The 16,121-nt window shown below is 38.4% G+C and overlaps 2 protein-coding genes across 2 annotated transcripts; one reads left to right on the top strand and one right to left on the bottom strand.

Annotated features, from left to right (window-relative positions):
• Nucleotides 1–1,038: 1,038 nt before the first annotated feature.
• Nucleotides 1,039–8,624, bottom strand: ckmt1 (creatine kinase, mitochondrial 1). Its single transcript, XM_058397706.1, has 10 exons — nucleotides 8,482–8,624; nucleotides 7,747–7,940; nucleotides 6,430–6,628; nucleotides 5,603–5,698; nucleotides 5,170–5,391; nucleotides 4,817–4,902; nucleotides 4,122–4,245; nucleotides 2,201–2,335; nucleotides 1,569–1,694; nucleotides 1,039–1,473 (listed from the first exon to the last, which is right to left on the bottom strand). The coding sequence occupies exons 2-10, from the start codon at nucleotides 7,893–7,895 to the stop codon at nucleotides 1,360–1,362; spliced, it is 1,251 nt and encodes a 416-aa protein (XP_058253689.1). The 5' UTR covers nucleotides 7,896–7,940; nucleotides 8,482–8,624; the 3' UTR covers nucleotides 1,039–1,359.
• Nucleotides 8,625–11,492: 2,868 nt separating this feature from the next.
• isg20 (interferon stimulated exonuclease gene) lies at nucleotides 11,493–14,598 on the top strand. The gene is made up of 4 exons (XM_058397838.1): nucleotides 11,493–11,551; nucleotides 12,048–12,642; nucleotides 12,803–13,000; nucleotides 13,809–14,598. The coding sequence occupies exons 2-4, from the start codon at nucleotides 12,076–12,078 to the stop codon at nucleotides 13,998–14,000; spliced, it is 957 nt and encodes a 318-aa protein (XP_058253821.1). The 5' UTR covers nucleotides 11,493–11,551; nucleotides 12,048–12,075; the 3' UTR covers nucleotides 14,001–14,598.
• The last annotated feature ends 1,523 nt before the right edge of the window (nucleotides 14,599–16,121 follow it).

Raw genomic sequence — 16,121 nt, forward strand, 5'->3', positions numbered from 1 at the left:
CAGTCACTTCTTCATAATCTCTGAGGACATCAGTCTAGTCTGGTTCTGAGTGATTTTTAGTAAAGTTAATGTGGTGTCTAAATTTGCCCCTTTTTTTTGCCAAAATCATGAACTGTATTTGACAATGGGATATTTGCTTATTCCATTGAGTCCAGTGTCCTTTTCCTCTCTCTTTGTGTTACACCAATTTGCCGCCCTTCCCTTCAGCTTTATAGGACTCAATGAATCTAATTATCTGTACGTGCCCCTGCCTGTGTGGAGGACATTTCTGCTTAGAATAATGGGTGGCAGTGGCACATTCAACATCCTAATTCTTGAGACTGGGGTGGAAGTATGGTATATGGGCTTCCACTTGGGCCATGGGAAAAGGTGTCCTCAAATTGCTAAGACAGCATTGATTGCAGTCTGTCTGAGACCAGCACCGATCTTGCTCCTACAATCTCCTTAAGGCCCTCTCACCCACCAGGGTATTAATGATTGCAATATATGCCTTTGGATACATGAATTCATGAAGTGATTAAGAGTATTGTGTTGATACTAAGAAGGATATTAAATAACTTCTTTTTCAGAGACATGCTGTAATGAATATACTCTAGTTACCTTCCTGCACCTGAACAGGTTTTTTAGACTTTAGGGACAGTACCTTTCCTCATTAGGCTTTGAAAAATAGATGTAACTGAAACTATCCTGAGAGTAATACTTCTCAAAAAAAGTAAGTGAATCTGAGAACAGGCCTATTCAATGTCACCTTGGCAAAAGAGAGTGTGTGTGTGTGTGTATGTATGTGTGTGTGTGCAGAGGTTATATAGAGCTCAGGGGAACTGTAACACAATGAAGGCAGATAAAAGCTGTCTTTGGTCACATGACAATCAAACTATATCCTGCTCTAATTAGCGTTCAGCACCAGCATGTGCCTGAATTCGGCTCACAGACCTTAGAGTTTTACCTTCATTTTCAAAACCCTGCCAATCTGTAAACCCTGCTATCACAGCTCACATGTAGCATGCGGATAAATAAAAAGTACTCGATACAACAATGTTAATCTGTCAATAAAGGGCTTTATATAATTTACCATTTCTTTCCACAGTAAAAACCCTAAACGTTCACATGATCCTCTGTTGCTTATGCGAACAATTCTCAATATTTATAATACTCTTATTGCAGCATAATCAATATAACAGACAGTGGTATGTGAAAGAATGGCAATGTCACATCAACACAATCATGGCATACTGTATATTCACTCCTGTTGTACAGAGGAGTGAAGCTACAAAGACACAACACACAAAAAGCATGCTGATTGGAATGGAGTTTGGAGTAACATTATAGGGAAATGAGAGCATGAGGTTTAGTGTCAGTCTACTTCCTCTGGCCAATAGGGTCAGGGATCTTGATGTCTTGGCCTTTTTCTAGCTTCTTCTCACACTCAATCAGGTAGCTTACTCCATCGATGACCGTCTGGACCAGCTGGACCTAAGCACACACAAACACACACATGCACATTTATTTCCACTGTCTGTTCTATGTGTTAATAAACTGATACCAAATTATCAGAATACATGACTGACCTCTGACTGGCCAAGTCTGTCCAGATTAGAAATATCGAAGATGCCCCCTACGGCTGCAGTGTCCACTCCACCAGTGCCTCTTTTCTGTAGCCTCAAGTTACTAAGGATCTTAGGGAAGCGAGGGTCCTGTGCAGACAGAGACAGTAGCATTTAAAAAAATAACATTGTGCTCCTGAGTGGCACAAGAGAAAAGCATTTGCCTTAGACATCTAGTCTGAATTGTGGAAAGGACATATGTCATATGTGACTGTGGAACAAAAAATAGAGAGCAAAACTGTCTGGGTGAGAGGGATAGAGTTACTTTTTCCACAGTGACAATCGCCACATCTGTGAGTTTGTGTATGGGGATGAGGACAGATAGTATTTTCCACACTAAGAGTCTGATATGCTGCCCTGAGTGTGTGACACAGCATGAGCAACAATGTGAAAAAATGCAAAGGCCGGCTTCACGTTTTGGAGGAAGCTTGATGTTAGCCTTCACGCTCTCTGTTCTGTAGTATATTTGTCTTCCTGATAATTATATAAATGAATATGTATTAATTATGTCTAAGAATCCTGATCATATCTAGCAAGATGGATGAGATGAGATGCTGTGATAATGCTGACTTTATAATGATTACGTGGACTATCACCTTGCTGAGGCGAGGTAGTTTAATATGGACGCCGGCTCGAAGGCCTGTGCCCAGGTTAGAAGGGCAGGTGAGGATGTAACCCAGGCGCTCATTCCACATGAACTCCCAGCCTTTCTCCTGAATCAGCCTCTCCACCTAAGAAGACAGTCAGAAGCATGCAGTGACCAGGATGGCTGGATACATGTCATGCAGATCTTTACAAATTCTTTTCACATACACCAGCTACTTAAAATATAAATGTAAATAGTGAAATTAAGGTACGCATGTATTTCTGAGTCAAGTTGTGTTTTACAAAAGCAGTTATTTCTAAACAAAGGTGATAAGAGTACAGAAATTCTTTTGGAAAAGTACAATTACTCATCTAAAAAATACTCCTCATCTAAAGAAGTACAGCTTTTACTTAGGGCAAAGAGTAGAAATGTATATATATATATATAGAGAGAGAGAGAGAGAGAGAGAGAGAGAGAAAACTGCTAATCTCTCAAGCATGAGAATAAGTCTGGTAATACAGCTGAATGCTAATAGTTAGCTGTCACTTGGAGAACATAGCAGCAGATAGTTTACAGATGAGTCTTAGTGCTCATGCGGCCACATCTGTTAAAGTTTAAAGTCGTTTGGAAATTAGATGTCTGATGCTAAAAAACATTCTTATATGTCTGGTGCTAAAAAACTATGCTAGACTTTCCATGTATATATGAATAGAGAGAAATGTATTGAGAAGAAAACTATCAAATAAAAGACTTTGGATTGGATTAAATCCGTTTCAAATGACCAGTTAAACAAATTACAGCAATAATGAATGAAATATCCTTGATAATTCTTGATTGTGATTTCTTGTAGCAATTCTTTTTACAAAAACATTTATTTTGGCCTCTTTTGCTTTTACAGAATCATAGGCTTTTTGACTTTACAGCCTTCTGTTTTTTTGAAGACTGGAAAATGAGAAAAGAAAAAAAGAAAAAAAAACCACTGTCCTCAACTGACAAGCGTTGAACTCGATGTTGTTTTCTGCCGTTGTAGCCCTTCTCCCACAAGGTTTCACATGTTCTGTTTTTTGAGATTATTTTCTGCCCACCAGTGTTAATCTGAGTTACAGCAGCCTTCCTGTCAGCTCTCTCCAGTCAGACACAGACCTCTCCTCTGACCTCTCACATTAACAAAGCCTTTCCACCCACAGATCTGCAGCTCACTGGATGTGATTAGTTGTTCGCATCATTTTGTATAAACTCTCAGGACTGTTGTTTGTAAAAAATTCCAAGAGATCAGCAGTTTCTGAAATACTCAAACCAGTCCATCTGGCACTAACAACCATGGAAAGTCAAAGTCATAGAGAGTCATACATTTCCACTCCATTCTGATGTCTGAGCTGAATTATTAGTGTTAACCGAAGCTCTTGATCTGTACGATCTGCAAGACATTTTTTAACCATTGCACTGCTGCCACCTGACTGACTGTATCATTTCATGAATGGGTAGGTATACAGGTGTTCCTAATAAAGTGGAAGGTGCAACTCTTTGATGCATTACTAAGATACAGTTATAATGTTAGGAACAAAAGCTAAGTTATATGACAAATATAATTATACGATTTCAAAAATATCCCAAAGGTTATTTAGTCATTTAGTTATTTATTTATTTAGTTATTTTTTAAAATATATATTCTGAATTTTTCTGTAAAGTTATATTTCAGTGTCCGTTGTTAAAAGTGCTATAAGTTAAAACTGAATTGAATTGAAGTGAAGACGTCTAATACAGACTAAAAAAAACAATCTTGCAGGACAGCTTGTTCTTGTATATTCACAAAAAGCTACTGCTCCACACTACCGTAAACACAGCTGAGCTACATGTCCCAGATCGCTGTTGAATAAATAATAGAAGCTTGTGTTACATTAAAGTGGCCAATGAGAAACGAGTGAGCTCACCTCTTTGAGGCCCTTACTGAAACGCTCAAAGACCCTCTTCATGTTGCCTCCTTTCTCCATGGAGATCACCCGCGTGTGGTCCTCCTCATTAACCCACACCAAGAATGTCTTCTCGTTGTTATGCCTGTAAAAGAACCATACTATTAAAACCTACAGCTAATAATAGACATGTATTTAAAAATGTCATGTTCACGTGACCCGTTGCTAACAACTGACCTAAAACATTTACTAAGAAGCTTTTTTCCAGAAAATGCAAAATGTTTGAGAGTATTACTGAGATTGTTGACCTTTAACCAGACTAGTAAGACGCTTATGCACAAAGCAGTAGCTCTCCCAAACCAATGTCTTGCATTAACACTACTCAACAAATAGTATTAAAACTCATGCAGCACTTTTGTAGTATTCATCTTCTCTAAGTTCAAGATTTTAGCTGAGATATATTACAAAGGGGACACAGAGTCGAAGGCCATCTGCCCCTGGAAGACAGGAAGCCTCACTGTGAAAGAAAATCAATCATGAAGAGTACTCTGACGAGGACGTGAGTGATCAATCTTGGATGAGTGTACAGCGAGAAGTGGCTGCATCTTACTATATCTGGGCCCTGACATTCATCCTAAGACTTAGCACTGTGCAGCATTAGCAGCTAAAGCATTATTCGGCCCAGTCCTTCAGCCTTCTGCTAAGATGCCTCTTACCAGATGCCTCTGGCATCAGGCCAATCCCGTGCCATTCCTGCGCATGTCAGAAGCGGTGAAACTGGCTTATCAAACAGGAAATGATCCTGCAGGGCCAAACAGATGGAACATTTATAGAATGTTAATTTCATTTAACAGTGTATATATATATATATATATATATAGTATATAATTAAAATGAAATGGCGAAATGATAGTGAGGCAAGATGAAAGTTTGCTAGCTTCCAGCAATGCAAAAGCTTAAATGTCACTTTGACTTTTAAATGAAAGACATCAACAGCAGGTGCAGCCAAGTAATAATTTATAACTGCCCTGATCATAGAGTAAGAAAGGTAAGCAGGACAGATACACACATCGATGAGCTGCTGCTGTTCCTCTTCAGTCATTTCAGTTAAACTGTAGTATTTGCCAGCCAGGTTAGCCTGCAGGCCAGCGAGGGCGTTCACCACTACCCGCTCCACCTCTCTACGTTCAGCACGTGTGCAGGCAGGAGGCAGGCTCAGACCTCGGATACTGCGGCCCGTCCGCACCCGCGACGACAACACATACTTCTCATCGAAGATACCGCCTCTTATCTGAGAGGAGAACATTTCATTAAAAAAAAAAACACGCTATTAAAAAGAGCAAAACTATAATACTATAATAGTATCAGGAATGCAGAGTTGTGTACCAGATATAAGATCATTGTCAGAAGTGTCTAATAACAAATGCTCGTATTTATACAATTATTTGAGTAATTCAAGAAAAAGGAATATGTTAACACTTTTATACAGCAGTTCCAAGTACCTTAGTGTGATCCAGGTCAGTGGGATGTTTCATAGTGCGTGGATCGTAACCATTGTGTCTCTCTGTGATGACAGGGTCAAAAATATCCGCAAACACCTGGAAGGAAAAAAAGATGAGCATCATATTTTCATCTTCACGTGTTTTGTCTTTTAGGAAAAATCCTTAGTTTTCTTAAAAAAACACAAACTTCACAGTATTCCAAAATTCCACAAGGAATATAGATTTAGGCATAGAAATTGCCTTGCCTTCAAACCTTGTTAATTATGCATAAATATTTTATTGTATTCTCCAGTTTTCTTTTTCAAACATATTTTGATGGTAAGTATTCTGTTTGTACTAATTGTATTTATTAACTATCATACGTCTACATTGTAAAGTGATTATATACAGAAACAGAGATGGTGAAGTAGAAGTTCCCATTTTTGTTCACTAAATGCCCTTAAAAGGCTGTGACTCAAACACTGTGTACGATATGAAACCCACGTGCAGGAGTGAGCTGTCAGATATGAAACTTGTGCGAGTATAAAAGCACACAAAGCATAAACATGCTGCTCCACAAAGTATTTTCATTCATTCACCCTTAGTAACTGCCTGGTCTGGGTTGAGGTGATAAATGAATAAATGAATTTATAAATGAATCTAAAAAAAACCCCTTCCGATTTAGGCCACACCCACTTATCCACTACACAGATACAGATTTTGCATTATTACTTTGTATGTAGTATGTAGTACTTCAGAATCATACCCAAAAAACTAGACTAGGAAACGGTTAATTTATTTCACCATGTTGTTTGATGCTACATATTGTGATCTGAACCGCCTCTGACCTCATAGGACTCCTCATCTCCAGCCACCATGCCCACAGTCTTGATGAAGGGATGCCCGGGGTTGTCCACACCTGTCTGAATGGCCTGATCCAGTGTGAAGCCATTTGGAGTGGCTTTGTCACACAGCTTTGCATATAAAGCCGGTGTCAGTTGACTGGCCATGCAATTGTTGTGTTTTCGTAAATCTGGGTATTCAGCACTGTTTGGAGACGGAGACAGAGACAGCTGTTTTATGAAGACATTTACAAGGATGTGTAGCCCTTACGACATGCCATTCACATGGAGAATTTACAAAATGTGCAATTGTTTTTAGAATTTTGGCAAAGGAGTGACATGACAGTACAGCAAGTACTCTTGCTATCTCCAGTGTTCCCAGTTGATACTAAACTGGAGTTACTGTGTGTGTACTATCTGAAACCTCCCACTTCCCAAAACATTCCATTAATTCCTTAAAGCCCATGTTTATTTATTTACTTATTTATTTTACATTTAGTTCATGTGATTTTATCAAGTGGTTTTCTCACATGTGGTGAAATATTCATATGATGTCACGTGTTTTTCTTTTTTCTTCAGGGCAGAACATAATCCCATAATCACATCCACAAAACTATATGAAATCCAGGTGTTGGCAGATTGAAATGTAAGCTACAGCACTGCAGTTCCATGAATATACCTGTGAAACATGCATGGCAGGACTAAAAGGTATTCTGGGCTTTATGTGCGAAGTGGGTGCCGGTTTCAGATTTCATTACTAAACGTCAGCACATATACCGTAGTAGAGCCTATCGCCATTTTGCTCGTATGGTGCAGTATGCAAGAATTCAGCACCACAGAGGCACGTAGACTGAATCATGTGACGTGGTCATCATTCCTTACTGCCAAATGAATCAAACCAATCGATTCCTTTCCAACACACCTATCTGCTGGGTAATTACAGTTCATGCAATGTTTCAGATAAAGACCCTGGTTTACTCGGTTGCCTGTGAGCACTGCTGCAGACACAGCCTTTCCTGCAGGAACAATATGCAGCTTATAAACAACTCATTTATTTCATAATTTCAGCGAGTTGTGTGCACCTTTATCTTAATCTGGTGCAGATAATCAAGTAGTTTTTATCTCCATGAGATGCATGAGATTTATCAGGGTGGAAAGAGGGCATAGGTCCATCCTTGTAGGACTGGTGACATTGCGCAAGGCATGGGATATGTCTCAAGACACTTACTGTCCAAAAGCTATATGAAATGGTGCACCAGAATAAATTGCATACTGTTTGCAATCTGAGACACATCCATTCCCAGAGATCGCGTTCAAGCTTACCTGGCCGGGTACTGTCTTCGGACCTGCGCTCCTGCGCTTACATGCTCTCTGTTCAGATAAAATCCTACACTGAGAGATCCAGCGCCGACCAGAGACAGCAAACCCACGCTCCTTTTGGAGGATAAAATCCTTGCGAAGCTGCTTGCCATGATGATCTTGTGGAATTTTCAAAGTGAAGCCTTTTACAGGAGGACCTGTCGGGTGAAACGTGATGGGTGAAGGCTGACTTGGCGATGCGGAAGAATGCAGAGCTCTTCTCTAAAGCCGTGATCAGCCTCCAGCCCCTACTGAAATATGTGCAGTACAGCAGCTCGAGAGAGATCAATCACACCGACGGCACAAGCCCAAGCCCACGCCCCCCGAATATGCGCGCGTGCGTGCATTTCACCTTCCTTCGTCCTACTGTATTCGAATTGTTGCATTGATTTCCGTCACATGACCAGGAATTTGGTCGTTCTATTCATAAATAAGCAGTATTAAGTAATGCAGTTAGACTAAAATATGCAATGTTCATTAAAACCTTTAAATGTAGCCTGTAATCATGGCCCACTCTAGATAGTGACTTCTCTAAGAGAAGCTCATTTGTTTCACTGTAAGGCAGGTACAGTCCCTCAGAAATTTAGAATAAGCAGAAATCACCAGAAGAGTCAATGAGCAAATAACAATGCATGTAACAATTTTCAAACGGAAGAGTAAAGACTGTAATTTCATAGAAACTGTTGGATAATAACTTACTGTCTGAGGAGGTGTGATCTGATACGACAGGTACCAGTTAACAACAGGTTAATGCAGGGGAACTTTCCCTTTATCACGGTGTACAGTGACTCAGTAGAGTCTTAACTATTTACATGCCAGTCCAGTTGTACGTCAGACCTTTAGTGCTGTTTCATAAAGTGCCAACTGGTTGTTACAGAATTTACAGTACAATGTGACTTAAAAAATAAAAAGCAAAAGGAATATACCAATATAGGATTTAACTAGGTTTTAGGATTTTTAACAAATTAAACACATTTGTAATTACTGGCATAGGCTGTTAAACACTGGTGAAGGTTATGGTGATATTTGCCTTGTGAAAGCTAAATTATTAACAACGTGATAAGCACAAGCTTTTTAATAAACACTACTTGCGCTTATAGCAATCCAGGAAATTAACTTCTGGATCATTCGGGTTCTTTTCTCCATCATCACTGGTTTCATGAGAAAGACAAAGAATGCCTTCAGCCTCCTTCAGCTAAAGCACTTTTCATCACCCACACTCACCCAACTGTTTCATCTGATAGAGGGACATTTAGTTTCCTCCAGTTTCTCTCTAGAAAGCTGCTGAAATACACAAAAGTATTCCTATTAAGGTTCTGATGTGACCAGAGCACACTGTTTTACTTATTAATATTAATATAATATGTACATATAGCCATGTATTTCCTGGTGTTTGTGTTATGAGATTAATCAATATCTTATTCCATATGTTGTTCACTAGAGAGACTACAAAGCATTTCTGTAAGTTGCTGTAAATAAAATTCAGTTAAATAATATAGAAGTATTGCATTTATGTCCTGACAGGATATGATTGTTTGAACTGGTTATCAAACTTACAAGCAAGCAGTACTGAACTTTTTTATTTATAGTGGTCTGTTTACCATGAGAATTTGTGCAAAATTGTCCACATTTTGTATTTTATATTTTTTGAGGCTTCCAAATGCATTTGCACTCTTTATTTTCCACAGAAATGTGCTTTTCTTCATGATTAGTCTACTGGTATAGTATAGGCATTGAATGGGTTAACACTTCAGTGAAGCTCCACATCATGAGGAAACACATCACAGTATAAATCATACCATAAAAATGCAGTGGATGACATAAGAGAAGCCTTAGGTGCCTTATCTACACAGATCAACATTAGAACAAAGGCCACTAGTCCACTGTACACACCCTTTTCCAGCTCAAAAGTAAATATAAGAACTTGATATGTGGCACGTAGGCAGCTGAGAGTACACCATTACTGTGAAATATACAGTGACCTGTAATAATTCATAATCACCATAACTTTTTTTATTAAGAAACCTGATTAGTTGGATAGATTTATTCCACTATTGCCTGTATTCAGAAATAAACTATTGAAAAATATAACTGTGTAAATATGTAGTTGTATATGTACATCGTAAAAAGATTTTCTAATTAAGCAGGAAACACTATTAGTAGTGAATTATTGCTCAAAACCAGGAAAAACATTTCATGGAGGACTTTGAGGTTTTCACATATAATTTCAGCCATAGTTCTAAATTAGCTGTATGACAAAAGAGCATGAAAAGGGTTCTAAAAAGTCACCACACCCATTCTCTCGGGGAAACAAAAAATAAAAAACTGGAGATCCTGAAGTGGGCACAATGCCATTCAAAAGGGAAGGGCTCACTATTTCTTCTGACTAATCTTAGAATTATGTAAGGGATGATTGTAGGGTTGGCATGCACTGGCACGAATTTAAAGGCAAAGATTCACATCTTTCAGAACAGAATGCTGAACTGTAATGTCTGTTTATATGCAAAGCATTTTGTTTGTATATTTTATACTGACTGGAACTACCTGTATATCCAGTGTTTTGTATGCACATGTTCCAGGACTGGTGTCTCATCCAGGGTGTATTCTCTGCCTCACAGCCAGTGCTCGCAGGGTAAACTCCAGATCCACCGTGATCATGAGCAGAATAAAGTGTTTATGGAATACGAATAAATGAAAGAACGAATAATTATGTTGCGCCCCCTGCTGTACATCCTCAGTACTCCATCTTCTATATACTGTATTTATAATGATTTTTTACTGTATTTTTATTCACTGTTATTTTTTTCTGTACCATATTTTTGTATAAGTATTTGTATGCAATATTGTTGTTTTGTTCCTTGCACAATGTTTCATAATTCTATACAGTCTCTGTGTACAATATGTGCATGACAACATTCCAATTTTTTTTTTTTTTTGCACTTCTGTACCTTTCCAGAATTTAATTCTCAACCATCTTCTCAACTCAATAAGCCGTCCATGATACCACGAATGCTAAAACGATCAACAGTCCATTCATTCCTCAGAGGAAGCAGGAGATCATGCACTCCACCTACATACAGCATATCAGCCCTGTTTTATTTCAATGATGACACTAAAATACTAAAACATTTATACTCATAACATTCCAGGGGCAATCTTTTCCCATATTCCATTTAGTCTCTTCATTTCAACATGGCCCATACCGATCATGCAATAATGAAAGCAATGTCTTCCTTCCAAATATTGTACAGTTTTATAGATTTAGTTTATAAATTTGGAATGCAGATAGGAAGCTCTGCCATTAATGCCTTGAAAGCACAAATCATTACTAAACGTATTTATATACTTATATATAAATAGCATAGCCCCTTTCATATGTATTGGATTTTATGGCTGTAACATTGATAAGCCTTTCAACCGACAAACAGACACATATATATGTTTGTTTGTTTGTTTGTTTATTTATTTATTTATTAAATTATAAATAAAACAACATATTCAATAATAATAACAATAAAATAACAATAATAATAATAATAATAACAATAATAATAATAATAATAATAATAATAATAATAATAATAATAATAATAACAACGCTGTTATTCCTTATATGGATAATATATAACAAATTTAAACGCTGCTTTTGGATGTGATTGGTGCAGGCGTCCATCCAATCAGAGCTCGAAAAAAACCGACCAATCGCGTTAGAGCTTGTTGGCCTGTGGTTTCTTTAACTCATTGCCGGATACACGTGTCTACTGTAGAGGTAGGTTTTCAGCCTATATTCTGAAATACACTTAAAATGGTGACATGTACTTTATTTACAACATTTGGTTACTCTTAGTTTACGTAGATCCTTTATTTAATTTTAATTCCATTGTTTTTTATGCAACCTATGCGGGTAATTGATTGCCGCTGTCATTGTAGTCTGACATTAGCTATAATACGAACCATTATCGATTGTTCCAAAAGCAAGGAGAAATGTGAAACAGCGAGAAAATAACTGATCTGTCTTGTCTTTGCTTATTCTTTATACAGCCATCTACAGTGTTGAGATGTTTATGATTATACTGAACACAGGTAGCCCCTAAGCTAATCTCACCTGAGAGATCTATTGAGCTCACTGTTAGTTAACATTCTAGCTATAATGTTGCAGGTTATTATTTTAAAGTACTATGTAATAATGAAGGTATTCAATTCCACATGAAGTAATCCCCACTTGTCATTGTCCTGTTGTTTTTCTTTTTCTTTTTTTTTTGTAGCCAAGTCAGAAAAGCTCTCAGTAACAGCATGGCTGCTCAGACTACATGTGGCTTCAACACTGTGTCCTCTACTCTCTGCTCTGTATTAAAGAAACCATCCAGGCGACGAAAAGCCAGAAAGAAAAACAAGAACCGTTTCATGGGACGCCAGAAAATCCAACAGGGACTCAAACGGAAGCTGGAGATTGGGTCTTCAGGCTCTTCACTGGAAAGCACACAGCCTTGGAGGGAAAAAAGGATCAAAACCCTTGTTAATACAAATGAATCAGAATGGTCAAGTTCACTGAGTGACACCTGTGATGTGGACAGTGGTTTCTCATCAGAAATCAGCCCTCCCACCAGTGGCCGGAGTTCTCCTTGCATCGGGATTCACCGCTCCATGCTGCTGGCCATTGACTGTGAGATGGTGGGAACAGGCCCGAATGGACAGTTTAGTGAACTTGCTCGGTGTAGTCTGTTAGATTATTCTGGAACAGTAATCTATGACAACTATGTCCTCCCTCCTCGGCCTGTCACAGACTACCGGACACAGTGGAGTGGCATTAAAAAGGAGCACTTGATAAATGCTTTGCCCTATGAAGAAGCGAGGAATGAGGTATGAAGTAGTTTTATAGTTTATTTGGTTAGCATTGCAGGAGTTACAGTTTTTTTGGTTATAACATTTATTGTGTTTAATCTTAAATTAAGCAGTGTTTTTGTAGTCGTTATAAATTTTAATTAGCAGTATTAACTAACATGTTAACTCTGTCTCTCAGATTTTGCAGATCATTAAAGGGAAAGTTATAATCGGTCACGCTCTGTATCACGACTTTGCTGTCCTGAGAATTAGCTTACCGGATCACATGGTTAGGGACACTTCCTCTTCGCATCTGCTCCGACAGATGTATGGTGCTTCTACGGGATGCATATCTCTAAAGAAACTGACCAAGAGTCTTCTCAACAGGAGTATACAGGTATGATTTATTCGTCATCTTTACTATATGTTTCTAATGACCAATACAAATGCCATGCGAGAATATTTCACACTATTGGTAAAAATGTTGGCTGGATATATTCAGTAGTCTTAATATTTAAATATATGGCTTTTCTTTAATGGCATGCATGCTCAAAACACGCAACCCAAAAACACAATAGCAAAAAACACAGTTGTGAAAACACATCAACATGGGGGGAAAAAAAACAAACAAAAAAGGGTAGTTAGAATTTATTGATCTAATGAGGGAAATTCTTGTTACAGCAGCATGGTCAGTAACAAGATACGTACATGTACTTGCGCACATACAATAAAAAATATTTTAAAAAAGTTGCTTTATTGCGCCTTTATTAAGCCTGTTCATGTTTAGACACTGTGTGTGACGCATCACAGGGAAACATAATTGCACTTTGTTCAGTCTGTTATCTAGTTACCCTGGCAGACACAATATGAAAGCATCAGTAGATTAAATTTTAGGCTCTATATTTCTCATTGTAAATGTCCGTTAGTGTTCTGTTTTCCACAGTCTCTTAGACTGATGCATGCTCTAACCACTGCATGCTCTTTTCCATTTCCTTTTCCTATTTTGTTTTGCATTTTCACGTTCGGTTTTTGTATGAGATTTTCTGGTTTGCTGTTTTAGGTTTGTGTTCGGTTTCTTGAGAATAATTATACTTTCCACACACAATACATATACATGACAAAAATGTCTTTTATGAATGCAAATATTACCACAAGGCTGTTCCTATAAAACAAGCATATATTTATGGTATTTCTTGTTCATTTAGGCTGACACAGCCGGCCACTGCTCTGTGGAAGATGCTCTTGCTGCCCTGGACCTCTACAAGCTAGTGGAAGAGGAGTGGGAAAAATCTTTACAGCCTCAAAACTCTTATCCGGCCACTGACTCGACATCCTCTCTAGAGCACTACATGCAGGATGAATACTGGCCTGATAGTTTAACTGACTGCAATGAATGAGAGATTTGTACGGCATTGAAACTTGGAGTGAAACCACACTGAACTTGCATCAGTCCACTGTGTGGGCTGGTGACAGAATTTCCTGTTGTGATGAATCTATAGGAGACCATGGGTATGTTTGAGTGACAGCACTATGGCCAACCTTACTACAGGTGTGGACATGGACATATAGACATTAAACACTTTAAAGACAATTTGAGACATTTTAAAAACAAGCAACTTGTTGAAATTCCTTGTTCATCCTCACACTTGCCATAGTTCATGGCTCCAGTCAAACTGTTTGATGATGATTAGAGGCCAGTTTGCTGTTCATGTTCCTTTTTGCACAAGGAATAGCTACATTTGCTTTAGTAATGACAAATGTTCTTAAAATTACCTCCAAACTGCATTACACAGACTGTCTACTTGATTTTTATGTGAAATATCAGGTTACTGTCATTTTTAACTTGAAACGTGATGTAACTCATGTAGGTTTGGTGAAGATTGCTGGGACTAACTGCAATGTAGCTCAGAGTATTTATAATTATATAAAATATACATTTCTAGGTACTTGTGCATAAACATTATAACTGTGGTTTATTAAAGATCACATTACATCGTACTTGACCTTGTCTTTTTGTCTTAATCATTTTGCTTTATTGTAAAGCATCATTAATAGGTGTTGATTACTTCAAGTAAATTAAATAATGTTTTTTCCTGCTTTGAGAAAGGTTTTATAAACATTTGTCGACTGTCCTTTAAGCCCTGCTTTCACTGTCCACTATTAAGATACACACCTGCACATTCATGCAGATAGATATCAAGAGCTTCAGGTAATGTTTACATCAAACATCAGAATGAGGAAAGAGTGTGATCACTGTAACTTGGTTGTTGGTTCCAGATGGGCTTGTTTGAGTAGTTCAGAAACTGCGGATCTCCTGGGATTTTCACACAGAATGGTTGCTAGAGTTTACAAACATTGTGTGAGTAACAGTTCTGTGAGTCACTTGATGGGAGAGAGCTGAGGAAAACGGTCAGATTGGTTTGAGCTGCAGAGAAGGGTATAATAACTCAAATACACAATTTTTACAGCAGAAAATCATCTTGGCATACACAGAACATTGCACCATGGGGTGGATAAGCTACAACAACAGAAGACCACATCAGTTTCCACTCCTGTCAGCCAAGAACAGAAGTCTGAGGCTATGTCATAGTGTGACAGAAGAGGAACCTGATGCTGTTTCTGTTGTAGCTCATCCACCTTCAGGCTTGATGTGTTTGTGCAGTCTGAGATGCTTTTCTGCTCACTACAGTTGTAAAGAGTGATTATTTGAGTTACTATAGACTTCCTGTCAGATCAGACCAGTCTGGTCATTCTCCTCTGATCTCTCTCATCAGCATCATCAAAAAAAACCCTAGAAGAATAAATGGAAAACAGCAATTTTTTTTGTGTGTTAGCGTTTGTCCCGCACAATTGCAGGGTCTGCTGTTTGTAGCGGATCAATCGACCCGCGTGATTTGGCACAGGTTTTTTTTTTAAACGCTGGATGCCCTTCCTGTCGCCAACCCTCCTATTTTTTTTATCCGGGTTTGGGACTGGCACTGAGAGTTAACTCTTCAGTGGCTGGGGTGGCACCCTGCCCAAGAATCGAACCCGGGCCACGGCAATGAGAGCGCGGGATCCTGCCGCTGGACCACCAGGAGGCCAAATGGAAAACAGCAAATAATTTCAAAAATTGAAAAAGCAAATGCTAAACCAAGGAAAAGAGAGATAGAATTAACTGGATACATCAGAAACATCAGAGTAGTAGTTACAGTAACTCCACCTCAGGATTTAATCACCACTGTAATGTTCTAAGTTAGTTCTTATTCACCTTTGAGCCACAAGCTGAATGTTTAGCAGTCTTGATCTGACCTGGAATGTAATTACGACACAACACATGATTGTTACAGTTGTATGAAATCCTTTTGACACCTGCACTGCGAGAGCTGCAGAATGCAACTCTGCTTTAGCAGCTTCAATTAAAGCTGGAAATTCTTACCCATCCTGGGATGCATCCTGTATGACATAACAGAAATAAATAGGTTAAGAATCTTTGCTTTTGTTCTTTAAAAGGGTTTTTAGTGAAGCAGGGTTAAATG

Source organism: Hemibagrus wyckioides, linkage group LG08 (genome assembly GCF_019097595.1).
Source record: "Hemibagrus wyckioides isolate EC202008001 linkage group LG08, SWU_Hwy_1.0, whole genome shotgun sequence".
In the NCBI taxonomy this organism is placed as follows: Eukaryota; Metazoa; Chordata; class Actinopteri; order Siluriformes; family Bagridae; genus Hemibagrus; species Hemibagrus wyckioides.

Excerpts from the sequence above, each read along its gene's own strand:
- isg20 (XM_058397838.1), top strand. The coding sequence starts at position 12,076 with ATGGCTGCTCAGACTACATGTGGCTTCAACACTGTGTCCTCTACTCTC. Across the intron at positions 12,643-12,802 it reads ATGAAGAAGCGAGGAATGAG|ATTTTGCAGATCATTAAAGG; the intron begins GTATGAAGTAGT and ends TCTGTCTCTCAG. Across the intron at positions 13,001-13,808 it reads TTCTCAACAGGAGTATACAG|GCTGACACAGCCGGCCACTG; the intron begins GTATGATTTATT and ends TTGTTCATTTAG.
- ckmt1 (XM_058397706.1), bottom strand. The coding sequence starts at position 7,895 with ATGGCAAGCAGCTTCGCAAGGATTTTATCCTCCAAAAGGAGCGTGGGT. Across the intron at positions 5,392-5,602 it reads CTGACCTGGATCACACTAAG|ATAAGAGGCGGTATCTTCGA; the intron begins GTACTTGGAACT and ends TTCTCCTCTCAG. Across the intron at positions 1,695-2,200 it reads AACTACCTCGCCTCAGCAAG|GACCCTCGCTTCCCTAAGAT; the intron begins GTGATAGTCCAC and ends CTGTCTGCACAG.